This window comes from Drosophila bipectinata, chromosome 3R, assembly GCF_030179905.1.
Source record: "Drosophila bipectinata strain 14024-0381.07 chromosome 3R, DbipHiC1v2, whole genome shotgun sequence".
Classification (NCBI taxonomy): Eukaryota; Metazoa; Arthropoda; class Insecta; order Diptera; family Drosophilidae; genus Drosophila; species Drosophila bipectinata.
This window is the reverse complement of record NC_091739.1, coordinates 28,207,283-28,230,014: the sequence shown is the minus strand read 5'-3', so window position 1 is coordinate 28,230,014 and position 22,732 is coordinate 28,207,283. Positions and strand designations below refer to the sequence as shown.

Sequence of the window (22,732 nt, the reverse complement as noted above, 5' to 3'; positions counted from 1 at the left end):
AACGATTTGTAGATTGATTCTCCATCAATCTGCATCAAAATCTCGAAACAAAATATTTTTTAGATTTTTTGTCAAATTTTCTGGGGGACACCCTTCAAAAATGGCCGAAATGCATGGAAGGACAACATGGCCCACAGCGAAGCCCATAACTTTGCCAAAAGTCGTCTGATTCTGGAGAGGAATGTCTTAAACGATTTGTAGATTGATTCTCCATCAATCTGCATCAAAATCTGGAAACAAAATATTTTTTAGATTTTTTGTTAAATTTTCTTGGGGACACCCTTCAAAAATGGCCGAAATGCATGGAAGGACAACATGGCCCACAGCGAAACCCATACCTTTGCCAAAAGTCGTCTGATTCTGGAGAGGAATGTCTTAAACGATTTGTAGATTGATTCCCTATCAATCTGCATCAAAATCTGGAAACAAATTATTTTTCATATTTTTTGTCAAATTTTTTTGGGGACACCCTTCAAAAATGGCCGAAATGCATGGAAGGACAACATGGCCCACAGCGAAGGCTATATCTTTGCCAAAAGTCATCTGATTCTGGAAAGGAATGTCTTAAACGATTTGTAGATCGATTCATTATCAATCTTCATTATCTGGGAACAAACTGTTACATATTAGATTTTTGGCCAAATTTTCTTCAAGATATATGTGTTACTATTTCTTAGGCATTAAATTGGAGATTTTTAAAACGGCCAATCGAAGAAACATGCTAAAATTAGCAGGGGGCTCCTAAAATTTTCCGGCCTCCTGCCATCTGTCTATTTAGCTCCAGTGCGCCACGTGTAGTCCTTTAGCTGTCGAAGACCCCGACCTTATCGGAGCTGTTGCTGATGTTGTTATCGCCCTTGTAAGTGGCTGTCGTTGTCATCTGCCAGGGGCAAAGTAACAAAAATACGAATAAAAAAATGAAACAGAAATTCTCCATTGGACCCCAACTCCGGAGACATCAATTCCTTCCACTCATATTTCTGCGATTTGTTATTGAAATTGTTATTGTTGTCGAGTGTGCGTGACAGTGGCAACAACAACACTGTTCGAAAAAAAATAACAACGAGTTGCGTTGGCTTATTTTATAATCACAGCAATTTTCGAGCCTTTGCTCAATGATTTTTTTCATCTCTCATATTTGCATTTTATTATCGCGGGCCCTTTATATTGACACAAATCATTTAGGTGGAATTTGCGTTCGTTCCAGGACTCGCAGGTCCTTGCCTGTGTGTCTGGGTGTAAGATAGCTTTATGTCTGGGTGTGTCAGGTATCTGATATTTTATTTTTGATTGGTACAGGATTTATGTTGATGTTTATTTGGTTTGCTTATTTGCCAAATATTATGAATGGCTTTTCGGTAAATTCAAGAAATTGGATTTAAAATTTTGGAAATAGAAACAATCACTTTATTGGTTCTTATTTATTTAAAAACGCTTAAAATTGAATCGATTTTAAAGCAATTAAAACCAATGACCTAGATTCGAACTAACGATGAATTCATTTCCCCTTTTTGATCTACAAATCCACTTAACGCATTCAGTTAGGCAAACAAACAATAAACCCAACCCCAAAAACCCCTTTGGCCAGTCATTTCCCTTCCATTAAGTTCATTTGCTGGGCAAACAGTTTTGAGGAGAGTTTCTGTCTAATTGATGGAGGGATGCTGTGCCACAAAATAGAACGTGAGGAGTGAAACTAAAATTGAAATCGATGCTCTGGCAACAGAAACCAAAGCAGGAAAGCACAACAAAAGCACACATACAGTGGCCCCATTCATAAATCATATTTTCAACCGATTTTTTTCGCATTTTCTGCTCCGGTTCTGGTCCACCAGCAGTGGTAGGAATTGTTTGCTTTAGTTCGGCAACGCGGAAAAATGTACAAATATTTGTGGGGGGGTCCCTGCTGGTTTTGAGGTTTCTACTAACACAAAAGGCTTATGTTGTCATGGGCAAGGGGGCGTGGCCACCCACACGCAACCACACACATGACTATATACATATCTCTAACAATGTATGCAGAGTATTTTGTTTGAAAAAAAAATGTAGCCGGACTTGGTTTTGCCATTCACTCTATTTGGCAAACAACCGAATCATTAGCTGGACAATGTATTTTGCTAAAGTGATTTCCCTTCCAGCTTCCCCTCCTTTTTGGCCTGGCTTATATCCACTTAAACTTGCAACAAATTAAATAAGTTTCAACTCATTTACCAAGTCATTTTCCTGCCCAACTTTGCTCGTCATCAGCCTTCACAGCTATTTGTGTTTCAGTTTAGTTTTATGAGGGGTCTCCTCAGGACCTCCCCATACTTCGCATCTTCCGCCCCTTTTAGTGCCCTTTGACCCCTCTCTCCACTATGCATGCAAAACGAAATCTACACAAAAGAAATCAGCTAAAAATTTATTTACCCTGACTTTGCCAGTGGAACAGGAAAGTTTTGCGCTTTTGTTTGAAATTTGTTTCGCATTTGTAAGTTGAAATGTTTTCCGTAAGAAAAACGGCAGCCAGAGCATCAGTCCCTCCCAAAAAAAAAGACAAGAACTCAAATAAATGCTTTGTCCTGGCCAGGACTTCAGAGCCTTTGATAAACTGTCAAAAAATATATAAGAAACATATGAAGTCATCTAATCAATTATATTCAAAGCTTCATTATTTTAAAGATTTTTAAAATTATATTTTTATTTAAATTAACATTTTATGTTTCATAAGTTTTACTCTTGGAATGTAGTTTTTTTTTAAGTGTAGCCCTAAAGAAGAAAAAGAAAGTTTGGGCCCAGGGATTGGGAAGCCACTACCAAGAAAGGAAGGGGCACAATCTCAGGTTCCGTTTTTCCTGCGCCGCAACTTTCCTGGAAAAATGTTTCTCCACTTTTCCGTTTGGGCCTGGTCAGTTGGGCCCGGCTTTTATTCAATTTAACTTGCGCCCTCCGATTTCATTCGGGCTTTCGGCTTTCAGCTTAAACAAATTTGCCTCAATGCGCTTTGTACCGTTTTAAAGGTTCGTCTACCGTCTGCTGCCCAAATTGATCTTATTGACACTTTACTTACGGCCCAAATGGCTTGGGACGGGATTGGGACGGGCCTGGACCTTGGCCGGTTCCCAGCCAAAACCCAATGACCGTGTCATTTGTAACATTTTCGTTTCGGTACTGGGCCGAGAGGCAACATTATTGCAATTTGAGTGCTTGATGGGGGCCGAAATGAGGGGGTTGGAAAATGTTGACTGGCCATAAACAAAACCTTATGGGCTTTCCTCAGGGTTGGGGCGATAAATGGGTCCACCCAGCATGAAACAGATACTTTTCCATTAAATCTTTTGACTGGAAGTTAAATGGGCTAAGAAAATTTAATAAAATCGGAGAATGTCTTCACAAGATAAGAAGAGGCATGAGCCATATTGACCTTTTTAAACCATTTATTTATTAAAGTTGGCCTAAAACTCATATTTCGCTCCTTATTTCAATCGATCCATCTTGGGCATCAGCACATCTAATCTTCCCTCCAGTTGTTCGTTAAGGAATTCCTTTTCCCTGCAGCAATACGTATTCATGTTCGACCAGATTTTGGACACAAATCCCGCGCCAAAATCTCAGGCCACTGGGCAACAACACTGGGTAAACACAAGTATCAGTCACTCAATGTGGACTACAATGCCACCAAACAAACAAACTCATTTCCACACAAGTGCACAGCAGAAAATATTTGCACAGGACCAAGTTCAATCTATATTTATTCTGGCAATATGAATAATAATTATATTAAACAATGATGTTTATTGTGGGCTTTAAACTGGATTGATTAAATTGAAGGACCACCTCTTGGTATACAATTTTTAAAACAGCTCCTGAACTCATTTCTCCGTGTACAGTAGCAATTGTATTTTTATGGGAAACGGTCTGGGGAGCTGTGCTGAGTTATGACGTCCAACAGCTGTGCAAAACGATGGCTACAACATCGGGACTAGCTGCTCATATATAGCCCTGATGGGGTAGAATATGTTGCATAAGCCTCCCCGAGGGGAATGCCAGGGTCAGGGAGCAGAAGCGGGACAGGCAATATCATTTGCTGGGGCAAAAATATGGGCAAAAAACGAAGAAGTAGGTATTAAATAAAAATGGCCAAACGACAGTTGGGGTTGCATTGTTGCCCGGCCATCGTAAATCGTATGTATACATTGGTGGAAAATATTGCAGCCACTTAATACAGTCATAAGTCGGGCAGCTAGCACGAAAAAAGCCAACGTTTTAACATTCGCCCTCATTCTTTGCAGGCTACTTCCCCCTGGGCTCCGAACATTGCCTCACCTGGATCTGCCTGGATGTCCTTTTTTGCACCGCCAGCATCATGCACCTGTGCACCATCTCCGTGGACCGTTATTTATCGCTTCGCTACCCGATGAGATTTGGCCGGAATAAGACCCGTCGCCGGGTGACTCTTAAAATTGTTTTCGTGTGGCTTCTCAGCATTGCCATGAGCCTGCCATTGAGCTTGATGTATTCCAAGGTAGGTTTTATTCTCTAAAAATAATCTAAAAATATCTTTTTTTGTAGCAAATATTAGTATAAATGGCCTAATATATTTTAAAACCTTAAATTTAACAAATTTTATAACTAAACTAAAAAACCTTTTATATTCCAAAGTTGCTTTAACTTTTATAGCACACTTTTTAGGGCTGCCAATTTATTATCACAATTTATCACATTTATACGCACTGTTATACACTCTCAGTGTGTTTTTTTCGATGTTTACCTACAAAAAGATAAAAATGTGAATGTGGGTTTAAAATGTAAAAACAGTACTGACATTTTATATTTAACACTAAAACATTTTCTTTAAAAAAATAATAATAAAGTAGAAAAATATGATGTGATAGCAACCAATATCCAAGTTCTAGAATAAGAATTTCAAAATTACCTAAATTCATTTAAGTGATTGATAGATTTGGCCAACATTGTCTTAACTGTTGGTTAAATGAACTCATTTGTTATCTGCTGTTTGATTCCAGAATCACGCCTCGGTGCTAGTGAATGGAACTTGCCAGATACCGGATCCGGTCTACAAGCTGGTCGGCTCCATTGTGTGCTTCTACATTCCGCTGGGCGTAATGCTGCTGACATATTGCCTAACCGTCCGCCTCCTAGCCCGACAGCGCCAGAACCTGGGCGGAGGCCAGCAGACGGCCGCTGCCACTCCCGGATGGGCCAGTGGGTGGCTGGGACAGACTCCGGCTTTGGGTAAGAACTTTAATGTTTTTTTTCATTATCTCTGTTTTTTTTTGGCCTAAGAGATGCCTGGCCAGAAAATCTGCAGTACTGCAGAAGCTTAATATGATTTTCAGTTTGCCGAAAATTTGCATTTCGTTCTCGGTTGCACTTTTTGCGCTAGTACTCAGAAACTTTACATGGCACTCGAAATGAGGCAGGGCGAGAGCAGGGCACAAGGGGATCCAAAGTGTTGAAAGAGGCGTGGGACGACATAGGCAAACAATGCAGGGACATATGTCGGATAGCATGCCCCACCCAACACCCCCAATACGTAACCATGTCCCTAGGAATGGCAAAGTGCCCAAAGTACGACTAAGCCGCAGCAATGCACACAAAATCGACATTGTACTGGGAGAGTCGGGGTAAACACGCCCAACCACCCGCCAGATATCCAGTCTACATGTATAGATAGCTAATTTTCACGTTACCAGAGTTGAAAACTACCAAAGTAAATGGCTTATAATGCTGGGAGAGCTCTTCCGCAAAGCTCAGCTATTTTTATGACAATGTAGTTTGGGTATCGAACTTTAGATAGATTCACCTTTAAAGTTGTATATAGTACCCTCTTTTTTCTTCCTTTACTTCATTGATTCTGCAATTTTCATAAGCCTACTGAATAAATTCGTCAAGATTGAGTTTTTTTTAAGCGCTCCTAAGTGTTTTCTAATGCTTGAAATTTATTCAGTACTGTTCCCGATTTTCAGACAATTGGTTGCTTTTCAGCCAAAGGGGCGAATAGTAATTTTATTTCTGGCTTGAGCTCAGAATGCGAAAAGTCAATAAGACTAGGAATATTTAATGGACTTTTGACTGCAGTTCGAATCGCATTTGGGGAACAGAAACAGGTCGAGCATTTAGGGGCGCAGTGCGGTGTTCCCGATTCGCTTCACTGAATAAAATGCCACAGCTGTTGGTATATACATATGTGTGTGAGTGAGTGCCAGGATGTGTCTATCAGTGTGGGTGTATCAGCGAGAGTGTAATAGTGAAGCGGCTTTGGGCAGTTATTTCAAGCTAAATCCCTGTTGTAAAGCGTCCGCATTTGGGCTAGGCACGTAGTTGGATTTGGCAGATTGTTCCTTTCAGCGAGATCACTGTAACAATTTATGAGTTATTTTATAATACATTGTTGGGAAATTATTTTTCGAGGCAAGAAAACTTGTTGAAGGTACTCCTTCGCGTATGTTTAACACTTTTTAAAAATCTAAAAAAAATGAAAAGATTGAAGCCTTTCATTCTAGTTGCCATATCTTAATATTACTATTGAACATTAAAATGTATTTATATTTTGACTACAATTTTCCTAAGTGTATGTGTGCTCGTGCGAGTTTATTAGCGCATTTGTGACTTTTCGTAGCGTCCATTTGGGCTAGATGCCATTTTATAGAAGCTGCACATCTACTTACCCTCGATTTTCGTGTTTCCCTGCCTCCTTTTAGAACGTCGATGCACCTGGCGCCGCTTGCTGAAACCTGGTCCGGGCCACGCCTCTTCCGTGCTGCACGCCCACTCGGCCAACTCCACGGACACCGATCTGAGCACCTTGGACAATCACGAGCTTTGGTTACCAGACTCCAGGTGAGCAAATGGCGAAATTAAAACGCAACTCCAATCAAAGTATTATATAATATTTATGGCCTGCAGCATCAAGGAGCCAACGCCGACGACAATGACGGCATTGCATCAGTTTGGAGCCGAGATGCTGAAGCTCTCCCGCGGTCTTGAATCAGTGGCCTCCTCCTCCACCACCGGCTCGCCCACCAAATCAGAATTCTCCATCTCGAAGCACCTGCAGTTCCCCTGCAGTCCGCAACGGTATGCTACCCATCTGCAGCAGCAACAAGGACATCATTCGCATCACCTGCAAAATCCTCAGCAGCAGCAGGGCGCCTACCACCAGCAGACCTCACCCAAAGGTCGCCAGGGAACCGCAACTGCCGGGCTGGGATTGTCCACCACCACGCTGGGCATCGAACGGGAGAGCACTCGGAACTCCTTGGCGAGCAGCCGGATGGGCGGCGAGCAGAGTGACGGGTAAGTGCCTAAATTGCCTAGAAGGGGGTCCATTATGGATCTAACCACAAATAAGACTAATAAACACAGGAAAATTAAGTCGAAATTTCTATAATACATTCTTGCCTTAGAAAGGGAATAAGTTTAAATATGCATAATAAATATTATTTTTACTAGAAACTTATTTATTAATTATAATTCCTTATTATTCAACACAAAGTCAGAGCTTAATAAAGATTCATTTAATCCTTTTTTCTCTGAAAGTCCCAAGGTTTAATTTAATTGCTTACCATTTAACAAACAGAACTTTTATTATAGGAAACAATATTATTACAAATAATTAAATTTCGTCAAAAGTTGAGAGTTTGTGGCAAGTTGAAAGGATGTTCATCCATGCCTTGGCAGAAGCGTAGACCATTCCGTTTGTACAAAGAAATCCTGAGAAGTACTTTTGAAAATGTAAAGTTTCCTTTAGCTCCTTACCTGAACCTAAACCTGACAAAAGGACAAACAGCTGCGGCCGTCAAACCATTTTGTCAGAATGATCCTTTCTAGTCACTTGCCGGTCCTTTTGTTGCCATTTCTGGGTCTTACTCGGGTCGGGTGTTTGGTAGCAATTCCGGCCAAAATTCGCTGACCACATTGAAAGACCAGTTCAGGCACCAACTGCTCACCTCGAGTGCTCTTTGTGACTCGTTTATTTTCACTTTTCCGTTTATTTTTTCCCATTTTTTCTTTGGGGAGTGAGCTCCTTTTTGCGGCATTGCCTTTTATTGTCCTTCCGCTTTCGACTTGTGAAATTTTTCGTAATAATTAATTTTTTTGTACGTTTTCGTTTTCCTTTGGTCGGTGCAAATGGTATTCGATGGAGCCACACCCCCACATACACCCCCTATCCTAAATACACGCCCACCTTTTTTCCCGGAGCATTCCACCCGCTCAAGTGATTTCGGCGTCAGTCCCAACGAGGCCTTTTGCTTAAATGTGTTTTTCATTAATTTTCTAATTTCGGACGACTGGCTTATGTCGGGATAAGAGATGCGTCGAAAAATTCAATTAAAAAATTGAAATCATAGGCGGCAAGCAATTTTTATTTTTTCCTAAAAATATATTAAGAATTTGAAGCACCGACTGGGTGGCATATGATAGATAATGGGAGAGTTCACTGTCGGTCACGTGGAAATAATGTTTAAGGATAGAATCAATCATAACTAAAGACTTAAAACAATACTCACTTTATTATATATAAGCTTTATGCTATATAATCCTTTAACTTTAAAAGGCCGAACTTAATCAAATTATAATTTGTTAAATTCCCAATTTCATTTTCGAGCTTTAAGCCCCCATAAATTGTAGCTGAGCTGCAGGGAAATTTTATCTTTCGTCCATCCCCTCCTGCCAGCATATCCTTTTATATCATATATCATTCTGACTGTGCGCTTTTCATCGGAAATCGCTATCGGGTGGGCATTGTGCCTTCATATCTGCCACATTGTTTGACAGTTCAGCGAATTTGCACAATCAATTAAATGGATTTCGGCTTTGGCGTTCTCCGTTTTTTGTCTGCCCTGAATGCAAAATGGCAATTCAAGACTGGAACGAGGTCAAAGTCGCTCTGAAAGCCAAACCGAATCCCAAAAACGAAGGCAAAAACCAGGAGAAAGTTCTATGGAGTGGCTTTTAATTGTTTGACAATTTGTCGTCTCATGCATTTCTGGGCTCGGGCCCAGGAAAGTTAACAAATGATGTTGGCATCGGTTGTATATTCTAATTTTGGGATTTGTGGCCCAACGGAACGGAACTGACTTTGGCGGGGCTGGGGTGAGGGCAAATCTTGAGTGGGGCAACTTCGAAGGATTCCAATTCGCCAGGGATGCCGCCAGCGATGTCTTGATGAGCTTGGCAGCTGTTTAATTCCTTTGTGGCTGAAACAATAACAAACTTGGCGTCATCTCGGCATTGTTTCACTTGCATAATGAGAAGTTGAGTACATACACATGCCATAAGCCCCCCTCTGCCACTTTCCTCGTCTCAATTTATGCGCACGTCTCGTGCAAACAAATCAAAAACACCAAGGATGCATAATGAGCTGACATCTTTATCCATCGTCCTGGGCTTCTCTGCACTTCGCCCAGCGCCTAACGCCTTCATTAGCAGCTAACCAAGCTCCTGTTCCTCCTCGCCATCGTCTTGGCCAAATATAAAGTTGGCTCGCATTTGCATGCAAAGCAAAATGGCGGCACGAGAGCAAGAGGAACCGCAAAGGCAGCCCTGAAATTTATGCGCTTTATTAAAATGAATGCAAAATGAGCTGGAGGGGCAAACTGACTGCCACCAAAGGCAGAAGCCCTGCCACCAGCGTGGTGTAGAGCCCTCAAGAAAAAAATAAACATTCCACCACAATACACGGCGGAAAACCACAAAGCGCACGAATAAACACAAACACGGAAAACACGAAAAAAGGTTGCCTACTCTTCGGGGCAGGATAATGAAACGAACACTGACCACTGCCGGTGCCGGTGCCGGTGCTGAAATGCTGTTAGCAAGTGTTGACTGCATTGTTTTTGGCGCTCCATTGGCGGAATAGAGTTTTGCCAATTGGCTGCGCAATTTTAATTAAAAATGTACAACGCCAATAGGACGAGAAAATTCACGAGAATAAATTCAAACACGGCATAGAGATAGGTTTCAAATCAATAAATTGGTGAGCCATAACTTGGACGCTGTGTTTCTAATAAAAAATAAATTAAATGTTTAAAGCTTATAGCTCATCAACTGTTAATGGTCCTTTTCTTAAAATGTATTTAGACCAATTATTTTGAAGAGGCCGGATCAATTTAATCCGATTGGAACTCGCATTAACACTCTTAATACTTTTAATTAACTGTTCAAGTCCTTGCCCAGAAAAATACTTATTATTTATCTCACCTTTAAACTATTTTACTTTCAGGACTCTGTCGCAGCTTTCCCAGCGACTACGAGCTTACAAGAAACGCAGGAGGGCATCGTCGGCGGTTCCAGGACGCGACCGTCGCTCTGGTCACGAGGATGCCGACGAAGATCGGGATACACCCACATCCACACTGCGGCGCCACAAGCGTCACAACAGTCTGCCCAAAAACGCCCTCTATCCGCGTCAGAATAACACCGTGCCGGAAGACCTCCGAAACGGCAAAGATGACGTTGAGGTTGAGGACGATGGAGGTGTTAGTACAGAGGAACCACGACGGCGTAAATCTACAACTATTGCCAAAGGCTGTCACTCGGACACCGAGCTGGATCCACCGCAAAACCAAAAACAGTGTCACATCAACGGCCAGAATCACCAGACGGACTACCTGCAACTACCCTCCGTGTGCACCTGCCCTTATTTCGGGGACAGACCGCTCCAGAATTGCGTTAAGACCGCCGAAGTGAAGATAATTTCATCTGCTTTCAGGGTGACCACCACAGTGACCACCACCGCCACGGCGGTGAGCAGTTCGCCAAGCGAAATGGAGCTGCTCCTATGCTCCAGTACAGGGCAAAAGAAGCCACTGACCTCCAGTGTGAGTGCAGGTGGAGGTGGAGGTCCCGGGCCTGGAGTACCCGCAACTACTGTAAGCTCCACCCTGAGTCCCCACTCTGCGCATCATCAAGGCAGCTCCCTAACGGTCCAGAGCGATGGCAGTGGCTACCTGGCGGCGCCGGGAACTCCCTGCCCCGGACGACGGAAGCTAAGCATCTCCAAGACGGCGTCGGTGGTCACTTGGGATGCCAGTCGCCATCGGAGGCGTGGCAGCAGCTTCGGGGGCGTGCGGACCTCCCTGCTCCTGACGCCCACCAAGACAGCCACGACCTCCTCCACCTCCTCCACGCCGCTGCGAAGATCGGCCACTCTGCGGAGTCACCAGAACATGAACTACCAACAATCAGGGGGAGGCGGGGAGTGTGGTGGCAAGAACAGGACAGCCGCATCATCGCCATGCATGTTGCAACGCCAGCAGACAGTGCGCTCCCATCACTCCCGCAACTCGAGTGTGATTTCCAGAAATTCTTCGCGACACGGCAGGATCATCAGGCTGGAGCAGAAGGCCACCAAGGTGCTCGGTGTGGTCTTTTTCACGTTTGTGATTTTATGGTCGCCCTTCTTCGTCCTGAATCTCCTGCCCACAGTCTGTGCGGAGTGCGAGGAGCGGATCAGCCACTGGGTCTTCGATGTGGTCACCTGGCTGGGCTACGCCAGTTCTATGGTGAACCCCATCTTCTACACGATCTTCAACAAGGTGTTCCGGCAGGCCTTCAAGAAGGTCCTACTGTGCCGCTATTCCAGCACGAGTGCCTGGCGTCCGAGCAGATAGCAGACACCGGTGAAGCCCGGCAAGCTGAAGTCGAATCCACACAAATGCCCCAGTGTGGAGTTCCAGGACACTACGGCAGGACACAGCCCTCGGCCCGAGCGAGGAGTGCTCAAAAGAAGCGTTGCTGTGTCAGGCACCAGATAAATTTTTTTTGGAGGCTGAGTATGGAAAAGTGGCAAGGAGTAAGGGTAATTGGTCCGGTCATCTCTCTGCGGTCCACCGCACAACGTGTCGTATACGCAATCTCCGGATAAGGGCCATCACACCGAATGTCCTCGGGGCTTAAGCGCTTATGTGCCTCTAATTAATTTCAAATTCAATTTGCATGCCATTGGAAGAGGGTGCAAAGAGGAAACCCTATATATGTATGTATGTCCATACGTATGGTAGTTTCTCCATTTCTCCTGGAACTGAGATAAGCTATTCCCCGAAACAGCATCGAGGAATGTTTCGTGTAAATTACAATGGTCCTTGAAACTCAATTCTGTGCAATTAGTATGGGATTATATGGTTTGAATAACACAGTTCCAGGAACCACACGAGTAGGCTTCAAAGACTTTAAAGTTTTAAAACGACTTTGACCAAAAAATATTCCTTAAAACGGAACTTTAATCTTTAACAGAGAATTTTTCGGTGGCTGTGTCACTTTGTGTATGCCAATCGATAAACACTGTTTTGTTTGGCATTTCGTAATTATGCATTAAATTTATGGGAAATTTTCCACCCGCAAAATGCACAAAGAATTTCATTGGCGGCCATTACAGTAACCGACACGTACACAAATCCACGGCAATTTGTGACTTTTGTTGTTTGTTCGTGTGGTTCCTGGCTCCGTATTCCTTGCTCTCGGCCCGGCCAGATTGCTATTTTTATTTGAAAAGTTCATTCATTTTGGTTGATTTTATTTTTTGTTTCTGTGGGCAAATGAAAAATTTCAGCTGGTCACGTAAGCATTTGATGGAGGAGAGCCCCGGAGGCGATCAGGAGGTTGTGAGGATGTTTGGGGGAGCGATGTGTTTAGCCAAAGGACCTGGAGCAGCTGCTTAAAAGACATCAAACAACAAGAGGGCCAAGACCAAGACCAAAAACAAGAACCCAACTGTAATAAAGAAAGCCGGATGAAAGTTTTCAATGTTAGCCGGGAAGTTTAAAGCCGTAAGAGTGTGTGGTTCGGGGGGCCAAAAATGATAGGTAATGACGCCATTAGTGGCAGCCACTCAAAAAGCCTGTCTCGATGACACCTCACAATAGCAACAACAATGAGAATGGAGAAAATTTGTTGGTGCCATTTTTGCTGACAAATTTTTTAGCGCCTGCGAGCCAGCAGGAGGTCGATCCTGCGATGCTCCGAAACAGACATGAGGAAGCCCTTGTGGCACTTGAAAATTTATGGCAATTTTATCGCCAGCGGAAATATTTTTTCCACTTCATTGAATCCCTCGCAAAAAAAGCTTAAAAAAAAAAAAGAGGGGAAAAACGAGAGGCAGGTCGCGGCTAGGTCGCAAAGTGTCGCACTCGGGGAACTTCATTGAACTTTAATGGCAGGCCGTCGGGCAAACAACAAAGGCCGTCAAAGGACCCCACATCCGTTTCCTTAAACACTTCTGCAACATATGCTCGATTTGAAGGGGGAAAGCACTGACAAATTGTTCAATCCTCACTAGCTGGCATACCCTGGAAAAGTCGAAATTCCTCACATAAAAAGTTTCACACTTTCTATAAACTTTCCATTATATTAGTCTTATTGTTAAAATCAACCTAATGAATATGAAAAATTTTGATAATAGAAAATACTCAACCCACTAGAAGTTACATTCAAAAACAAATTGTGTTAAGCACACAAGAGTATTAAGCAAAAGTTAAAACGAATTTAAACACCCAACTCACAGTTAAATATTGTATGTATTAAAAGCTCCTAAAGCATACCTTTAATGAGTACTTAATAAGATTCTTAGCTTAAGTGTAAATTGTAGATTGATTTATAACTTAAATCAAGAAAGGGGAGCATTGTTGCAAAACGCTTTTATCAGTAGCCCTAGATGTAACGATTTGCATTTTTCAGATGCAATTTCCAACTGTAACCTGATCTATCAAGTAAGTGACTATCCTGTAAATATTTCCACCAAACAAAACTACAATAACACCCTTGGGGCAATCAAGTTGAACTACGTGTGCTTAGACTAAGGAGTAGTTTAGATTAAAAGCCTTGCCCTAAATAAAGTAAAAAAGCTTAATCAAGATAATGTTTTGTGATTCGTTACCAGATGTATTTGACCCATTGAAGGAACTCTCACATCTCCCAAGAAACCAATCCCCACAATATTAAGGTTTCCATAATGCTGGAAAAAAAATATCTGGCGAGAAACTTTCGAATTTGTGACAGAATTTAAGTAAAATAAAACAAAAACAAATATTACGCTAAAGTATCTAAAAATAGCCCAAAATTGACATATCCCCCTTATGAATGTGTATTTTATGATAGCCATACCGAGTCCTATAGTCCTTCCTAAGCTAAGTCAAAGACACTGAACCGTAGATAAAGAAATATGTGAAACATATTAGCTATAATGTATTATGATTTGTATAAAGCGTTTTCTGATTGTATTTGATTTGTATTAAATGTGCATTACACCAATTGTCCCCAGAGTTTTATTGTAAAAGTCAATGTCAGGAGGGGAAAACAATAGATGGGGCATGAAGTCCTCCATGGAATCATCAGACACGCCACCAGTCGTTCGCTCCCGCCTTCATTGATTTCCATGTGAAATTCCACTCAATTAGACACCGTGGCAGCCAGGCCAACTGGAACTTACACTTTATAGAGTCTTTTATACCCTGGACTTTGGAAAACTTTCAAAAGCGTAGCTTAAAGTAAATCACCTGAAAAAAAGTCAATTCGAAACGTAAGTCTACTTATATATATTTTATAAAAAAATCACTTTAATTTTGTTGGCTATGGGTTGAAGAATTTATTTCTTCATAATATTACCTTTTACACAAAACTAAAATACCCTTTTCGAAAAAACCAAGAGTATATTGTCTTTTAAACCGCAAAGTAAAAGCAAAATTCATTCAATGCCAGTAACTGTCGATAATAATCGACAAGCTTTTCAAAATCTCCATGTCCAAATGGATGTTCTTAAAATAGAAATACCGCATTGACAACTGGAATACGGAATGAGGGTGGGAAAATATAAACTGCAATTGATTTACCAACACCCACGTTCATTCTTCCTGAAACAAAAATAGATTGCGCATACGCCACGTAATCCTGCGGACTCAACTGCAATTTGCGGCTCAAAAGCTTTGGCTGAGAAATGTAAAACAATTCAAGGGTAGACACAAGTTGCTGCATTAATGTCACAAGTTAAATGATAATTATTTCAGAGCACTTGACAAATTAATGCAGGCTAATGCCGCACAAATTTTCTTGGTTGAAGAGGCCGCAGAAATTCCCAGAATCCCGCCAACAAAGTCGCAAATGTCCCGACAACGCCAAAAACCCGTAAAAAATGAGCAAAGTCAAAATTGCGACTACTCAGCGCCTCTTAATTTTATTTCCAGCTTTAAGGGCGCCTCGTAAAGTAGCGCGAAGAGGCCGTTTAATGGATTCCCTTTGCCCCTAGATCCCATCCCTTTTTCGCTCGCTGGGTAGCCCTGGGAGCTCTCTTCACCCACTCTACCCCTACCACAAAAAAAAAGTTACTGTAATAAACGGTTTTTGTGCGAAGCGACAACGCCAGCAACTTGAATTTTCTGCCCAAAAGCGCCCGCGGGTAGGCGGAAAATGGAAAATATTCGAGCAACTCTAGTGCACTTTTTAATCCTCGTGTGTGTTTCGGAGCGGAAAACAAAAAAGGTGAAGCTGCAGCTGGAGCTGTATCGCACTCAGCGATAATAGTTCTTTTTTTGGTAAATATTTTCGTTTTCCGCAGGAGCGAATGCGGTTTGCAGATGCACTTAATTCTACGAGCCTACAAAGAGCCGGCGAGCGAAAAACCTTTTCACATTTGTTTGTCGATTGGTCGGACACATCGGCGGAAAACAAAAGGAAAGCAAAGCCACACAGTTGGCGGTGAAAAGAAGTTCAAAAATGAAAGGCAATGCCCAGGGCATATGCAGTTTTTGTAGATTTTAAATAATTTTAAAGTTAAGCACATTTTTTGCCCTTCGATTGGGAAATCGAAGCTCCGTGTATGGATAACCTATAGGCTGTTGATAGCTGGTTTATCAATAGATTCATTACATTTACTCACCAATGAATATTAAATGGCCAATGATTCTAAGCACATTGACACAAAATTTCCTTAAAAGGACACACACTTGAATTTCGAAGACTTTTAGTCAAATTGGCAACAACAGGCAGATTCCATTCAATTGCTGGGTAGGAAAAGCCTCTCTTGCTGCAGATCCCCATTTGTCCTTGGCTTTCTGCCATACTGGAGTACATATATATACCATACATTCGTTTAATGCCTATGGACAGGAGAGGACAGCAGTAGGAAAATGGGAAAATCATGCCACCTGCCATGAAAACTGTGTACATTGATTGCATTGATTTATGGGCCCAGATGCTGGCATGGTCCGTGTCGCTTGTTGCGCACTTTATGGCCATTTTGATTGGGTCTTTGCATCAGAATCAGCATCAGCACAAAAGGATGAATTGCATTGCTATGCCGGGCAATTTTGCAACATTTTAAAGCCGCTTTGTGGCAAAAGAACGCCTCAAAAGACAGGGGCTAGTCGCATTATTGCGAATCAAAGTCAAATGCTGACAGGAGTCGAAACCGGCAGAGTAGAATGGATTCTAATTTATTCTATTTGGACTGAGCCTGTCGGCAGGTAGGTCCTTTAAAGAAGCCACATAAACAAGGAAATCTACCTGACATGGATCTTCCTAATGGAAAATTATATGCAGCTTTGCTTTCCCCAGCCATACATTCAGCCGTTTGTACTCCTTTGTCCCGGCCAGAGGCAGAAGCCCGCAGGCATAAATGCTTACAATTTATGTGACAACATCCGACCTGGCCGAAAGGCAAACACACCATTACCTTTGTGCGTGTGTTTCAACCGACATTGCGCATACGACATGTAGCACAATCCAATGGCAATTAGGTTTTCAAATTCAGAAGCATATTCCATTACCTGACGCCTAGATGAGAACAATATGCAAATGTAATATGAAGTAATAATGAAATTACCCCACAATGGCCGAGCTCTTTGACATCAGAAACAGCTGGAAGCCCCTGATTAGATTACCGCCCCCAGTTTCGATGCTGGAGCATATTTCTGACAGGTGCTAGGGCTCCGTGTTGGAGTGTGAATTGAATCACAGCTCATTTCATCTCAGTCCAGATATTGGGCCTGATTTTATAATAGCATTAGGCGCACAGAGTGGGGAAAAATGGAGTTGCTAAATAGGCTTTAATTGAATTTAAGTTTGTAGCAAGTAATTACATTTTAAAGAGTTGGACTATTATTTTGTTTTATTGTTAAAAAATAAGTTTGAAACTTAATTAAGGACAAATATTTCTCTTGTTAGGGAATGGATAACAATAATCAAAAATCAAAACAAAGTAAGCGTTTTCCTTGTTTCTCTCAATTTTCAAATCATAATATTCCTCCTTCTATCCAGGGAGTTGTCTCGCGGTGTCTGGCATCCAGTATTGATTACTTTCAATTAAAATACCGCCAGCTGACTGCCGAAAAAGTTGACACGGCGTGCCTTCGACAGTCCTTTGGGTTAATTTAATTTCACGAGACTACTTCAAAGTTGTCGGCCGTGAAACTGATACTGAGATGGGATATTGACGGCAAGCCTGCGGCTAGATCCTGTCACTTCTACGCGGGCGCTCTAGACAGTTCCATTGACAGGACACGTTGAGCGAAACCTTATTGAAACATTCTATCTTGTTTCCGTGAAAATCAAATTTTAAAGAACTAGTTAGAGTAGACCTATTTGTTGAATATAAGTAAAAATCAGGGATTAAAGTTATTTTTTCTTAACCAACTAAAAATGGTATTTAATTATATAAAACAATTACATTGCCAACAATTTTCTTTCTCCGGATTCATTGAGTAGTAATGAACAGTGTTTGCTAGGATTTAAAAGGATTCCCGCAATGATTGTCCCAGCTTAAAACTCCATTTATGGACTTACAAATGCACCAGCCATTGAATGCATTATTCCAGCTGCTCTCCATGCAAATCCAATGATTGCTGGTACTTTGGAAGCTTCAATCCCCAGATCTCTCTTTTCCGCGCCGTCTCATTACGGGTCCCATCGAAGGACAAAAGCGAAATGCTAGCCATGGTTGCCATGACATTTGCGGGGAAATATGGCCAGGACATTTGTCAACGGATTCCCGGTAGCCGGCTACCGGGTGGCAGGGACTTGCCTATGCATTGTGCTTATCAAATATCATGTAATATAAATGTCCTGCTGGCTCCAGCAGACACGCATAAAGGTAGTTAGCGTAGCGACGAGGAAGTGGGCAAAGTGAAAGGCATTTCCGCAACCGAACCAGCAAAAGTGAAAGCGAAAGTGAAACTGAGACCGAAACTGGAAGGCACAAAAAGCACAATACACTTGCTTGTTCGAAGGAACAAAAAGGTAATCATCTAAGCATGATGGGTGCCCCGAATGTAGGCGGCAAAAACTGAAACAAATGGGTCTCTATAAATACCCACGTACCCACACGCCCGATCCATCCGGATCCAATGTATATATGTATGTACATGTATGTATGTATGACCATTTAGCAAGTCACCGAGAAAAGAAAGAAAACTTTTCGCCGAAAGGAGGTAAGGGTGTTTGCGTGTAGGTCCTGGGTATTTGTGTCTCTGACACAATGAAAAATGCAAAGCGCAAATGAGTTGAAAACTTTGCCATAAGTTTTTACTGTGCGTACGACGTGCAATCGCAAAATTAAAGGCGACTTTTAGACTTCTTTCGAAATCTGGAAACTTTGTCTAACAGATACGAATAGACAACTGCCGCAGCTAAACATTTAATAGGGTATATTAGCTAAGATGCTCCCGCAAAAAATAAGTTATTTTTAAAACTTGTATCTAAATATGTAGTTACTATTATGCGTACGAGTAAAAGAAATAAGAAAAAGATTCAATGTTTTTTCATATAAAGTTAATAATGTTTATTCTAGTTAAGGCTATAAATAATTTTGAAGAGCATCTCATTATCGCCTGGCGAAGTGTTTACATTTTGGGAAAAGGACTCTTTATCAGTGACAAGCCAACGGCAACGGAGACATGGGCTTAGACTCGGTTTCCTGGGAAGGGGGTACCAGGCCGCTGGATGCCGAAAATGTTAAGCAAACAATGAAAGAAAGGCGGAAAGGCAAATATTATTTGCATTTTACTCGACTTGTTTTTAATGTGAAAAATAAATACGCACGTGTACAAATAACGTGAACGAATGCGTTTCCGGTTTAAAGTTCCGGTACGGCCTTTTTGGCGGCCAACTTTTGCAGCAAAGTTAAGAAGCTGAAAGCCTGTGTTATAACCTGAAAGGATATTTAAATCACAATTAAATTTTTCTATAATAAGAAGAGTATTTTCTTACCGATCTCAATCGATTCACATCCATTACATAGAACTTTCCGGCGGTAACGTGAACCGCCCGTCGGCTGTTGACCAGAAAAATAAGTATGTCCTGGCGGATGTGGTGGGCGTACTTCCACCACCCACTGCGCCAGAAGGCATCCCCGGACCGAATACTGTGCCGGCTCAACAGCTCCCCGCAGTAGGTAAACATAAGGAGCTCGAATACGGTGAGTCCCAGATACTGCAATTGGTTCACTATTCTCAAGACCTCACGGGTCCCGGAGACACCCACAAATACGAGGAGGCAGAGCTGGAAGGTGATCTGCAAGGACTTGACCAGGCAATATGGGCTAAAGAGGTTCTCCAGCTCCATGGAACAGTGTAGTATAAAGCGATGCAGTCGGACACACTCCTTTAAGCCTTTGTGGAGGACATTGTCAAGGCTTTGTGGATCAGTTCTCCCGAAACCCGAAAGGAGGAGCAACAAGTCCGTGGGATGTTCTTTAAGGAAAGCATACTGATTGACCTCTCGGGTAGAGTCCTCCAGCAACAGTTCACCTTGCAATACACTGAAAAAAGAAAGATTGTAAACTATAATTAAAATTATCACACAAATTTCCATCACATCGGCCTTGACTTCAAATTTAATTTAAAATATTAAGGTACTGCCTGGAAGACCCATTTTCAATCATTGCAGACTGCTCTTTCATGGGGAGCAGATGTACTCGGACTTTATTTTAGTTTTATTTATTTTGTTTTCATTTATTTTTATCGAATTATTTTACTTATTTATTTGGCTCAGACCCTTTTTCTCTTGACGAGGTTTGTCCCCCATTTGGGTTAGCAAATTATGGAGAAATTTGATAAGTTATTATTCTTTAATAATCTTCTTTTATTTAATTTAATTTAGAGTGTTTTAAACCCGACATGCCGTCTTTCAGGAAGCGAGATTTCCGTAAAATCCTTTTCGGCGAATCGAATATTTATTTTCTTATTTTTATTTACTTTTTTCTTATTTATTGATATTTCTTACTATGATTATTTATTTACTTTATATTATTATATTCTCATTTGGCTTATAATCATCCGGTCTTATCCAACAGTTTATGAAATTTTTTTTTTATATATGTATTAAAAAAAAATTTTTTTATATTTTTGTGTGGACACCATTGTATTTTTGTGGGGCGTATGTTGTTAAGACACCATGCTATTTGTCTTGTTTCCAATAAAGTCATACATTACCTCAAATGCTTAATGGAATCGCCAGAATGAAGCCTTGCATGGGCTTCCAGGTTCTTCAGGCTGCAGTAAAGCACATCGAACTGGCCCAATAACAGCAGGCAAAGGGTCACGAACAGAGATCCGCCAAAGGCGAAGGTCACGCCCACTAGGATCTGACCAAACAGCTGAGTGGCGTACACCGCCGTATAGGTGACCGGAGCTAGGGCGTCGAAGGGATACCAGCAGAGTAGTGGCAGTGTCCGGATGCCAAGAATCAAAGGAGACACTCCCCACGTGATGACGCCCAGCAGGCAGGCCATTATCCACACCGCCGTAAAGTTTCGTGACATCCTGTAGGAAGCGTGATTGCTCACAAAGGTCACCCCGGCTAGCGAATGGTGGCGATACTCCCGATTTATAAGCTCCATATAGGCGAGTAGGCGTCGGGAGCGGACACACCAATAGATGGTTCCATACCCGGTAAAGAAGTATATTATTGTCATGGTAAGGGAGTCAGTAATTGACTGCAGTTCGCCCGTGGGCAGGACGTCTAGCGTGGTCTTGGTGAAGAGAACTCCCAGATGCAGCGACGTAAAAATCACAATGGAGCAATAGCCTCGGGCCAAGCCCACTCCCACCGATTTGAGCCACTTTGGCCACCACATTGGCAGGCGTGGAGTCGGTACAATTCCCATCGCCAGTTGTAGTCTCATTAGGAGCCGGAACAAGTTAGACTCTCGAACGGGATCCAGGATAACATCGTACCTGATATCCACATCAGCGTTTCCATAAAACCGACCTGCGGCCATTGACTGATATCTCTAGACACAAATCCGAAATCGGACTACTTATGAGTGGGTCCTTTGGGCCGACTATTTAAAGGGGTTCTCAATTTATGCATTAATGAGTTTTTAAAAGTTTTCCCCGCTAAGGACTCGCCCCCAATTATTGAATGGTGTCTGGGTGGGCGTGGCACCTAATTAAACGACTAAATGCCTAATTGACTTTTTTAATGAGGCATGGTTCGGTGAAACATGAAACTTCTGGGGCAAAGTTTGCAAATTTATGAAAATGTGAGGCTGTAAATTATAAGGTATTATAGGTTCAAGGATTAAACAATATGTGGCGTAGTAATCTTATTTGAAAACTTAATGAGATACTTTTTAAAAGATTTAATGGAGGTTTTTCTTTTGGAAAAGTATTTTCTCTGTATGTCTTAATAATATTTTAGTCAATAAAAGTATATTGTTGTACTTAGTTATAGTTAATCAACGTCCATCTCTCTTTAATCTTTTTTTAAAATAAATTGTTTTAACAATAGTATTTAATATTCTGATATCTCTAAAATTTAGTTTAGTGAAAACTGTTTAAACGTTTTTCCTGTTAACCTAACTAGCCATTATTCGATTTTCATGCACTTTATTTTGAGTTCTATCATTATCTGATAGATTATAGTCGGTACTGACCTAATTGCATTTGTTCGACATTCGATGGCCAACAAAAGGGCCCCCCAGTAAATGCAGAGCGCAGGCAAATGGTCTATTAGAACTATTATTAGCCCCATTCAGGTGTTCGGGTAATTGCCATTACGCAAAATTTCACACAAGAGAGGGGTTTTAACAAATGGCTAAATTTTATCGAATGTGATAACGTCACACTTGACCTTTGGCCGCAGTATTGTGTTGTGAGGTGTGTCGGCTATTGGAGAGACAAAAATATCCTTAAAAATAATAGCCCGCTATTTGCATTTATTGAATGTGAAAATGAAATGCCATAATTGTGTTTCCCGACCCATATAATTGCCCGAAGGGGCCTTGGCATTGAAATACGAAAGCGGGTGAAATGACTCATGGAAAATGCTAATTGGCGAGTGAACTTTGCACACCTTGCAGGTGGCGAAATTCTCGAATATGGCCTAAACAATTTCATATGCACATTCGGTGCGTGCGTGTCGAGATCACTAATTGTTTCGGTCTTTAATTTTGCAGTTCAGTTTAATTGACCCCCCGCAAAGTACAATTATTTGTACAAAATGTTTCAGCCAGGTGGCTGGCCAGGACATGCAGGACCTTCTTTAACTCATCCCGTTTCGAAACCGAACCAAAATGTGTGGCCACAAAGCACATACAAAGCAAACTAATTTAATTCCCAGTGGAGTGGCTTTTATTTTAAGAAATTGTTACACATTGTTGGGGCATGAAATGCTCAGTCGAGGAGTTATCTCTGGCGGTTGGCAGCTACTTGGCCAAATTGTTGCCGGGCCGTAAATGGCGAAACTTTACAGCGCTGCCCCGAAAAGCCGACTCCGCCTTTTTTGGCCTGGTCGAGGG

At 41.9% G+C, this 22,732-nt stretch overlaps 2 protein-coding genes across 2 annotated transcripts in view; one reads left to right on the top strand and one right to left on the bottom strand.

The window, feature by feature from the left end:
• The window catches only part of 5-HT2B (5-hydroxytryptamine receptor 2B), a 29,787-nt gene extending 17,840 nt beyond the window's left edge, over positions 1 to 11,947 (top strand). Inside the window, 5 exon segments of the mRNA XM_043211920.2 lie at positions 4,272 to 4,504; positions 5,007 to 5,235; positions 6,705 to 6,843; positions 6,910 to 7,299; positions 10,229 to 11,947. Coding sequence (XP_043067855.1) covers positions 4,272 to 4,504; positions 5,007 to 5,235; positions 6,705 to 6,843; positions 6,910 to 7,299; positions 10,229 to 11,762 — 2,525 coding nt within the window. The 3' untranslated portion in view covers positions 11,763 to 11,947.
• Positions 11,948 to 18,787: 6,840 nt separating this feature from the next.
• On the bottom strand, positions 18,788 to 21,211 carry Or85e (Odorant receptor 85e). The gene is made up of 4 exons (XM_017254720.3): positions 20,424 to 21,211; positions 19,201 to 19,750; positions 19,033 to 19,141; positions 18,788 to 18,929 (listed from the first exon to the last, which is right to left on the bottom strand). Exons 1-3 carry the CDS (start codon positions 21,209 to 21,211, stop codon positions 19,067 to 19,069), a joined length of 1,413 nt encoding a protein of 470 aa, XP_017110209.2. The 3' UTR covers positions 18,788 to 18,929; positions 19,033 to 19,066.
• Positions 21,212 to 22,732: the final 1,521 nt, after the last annotated feature.

Excerpts from the sequence above, each read along its gene's own strand:
- Or85e (XM_017254720.3), bottom strand. The coding sequence starts at position 21,211 with ATGGCCGCAGGTCGGTTTTATGGAAACGCTGATGTGGATATCAGGTAC. Across the intron at positions 19,751-20,423 it reads GATTCCATTAAGCATTTGAG|TGTATTGCAAGGTGAACTGT; the intron begins GTAATGTATGAC and ends TTCTTTTTTCAG. Across the intron at positions 19,142-19,200 it reads ATGTGAATCGATTGAGATCG|GTTATAACACAGGCTTTCAG; the intron begins GTAAGAAAATAC and ends ATATCCTTTCAG.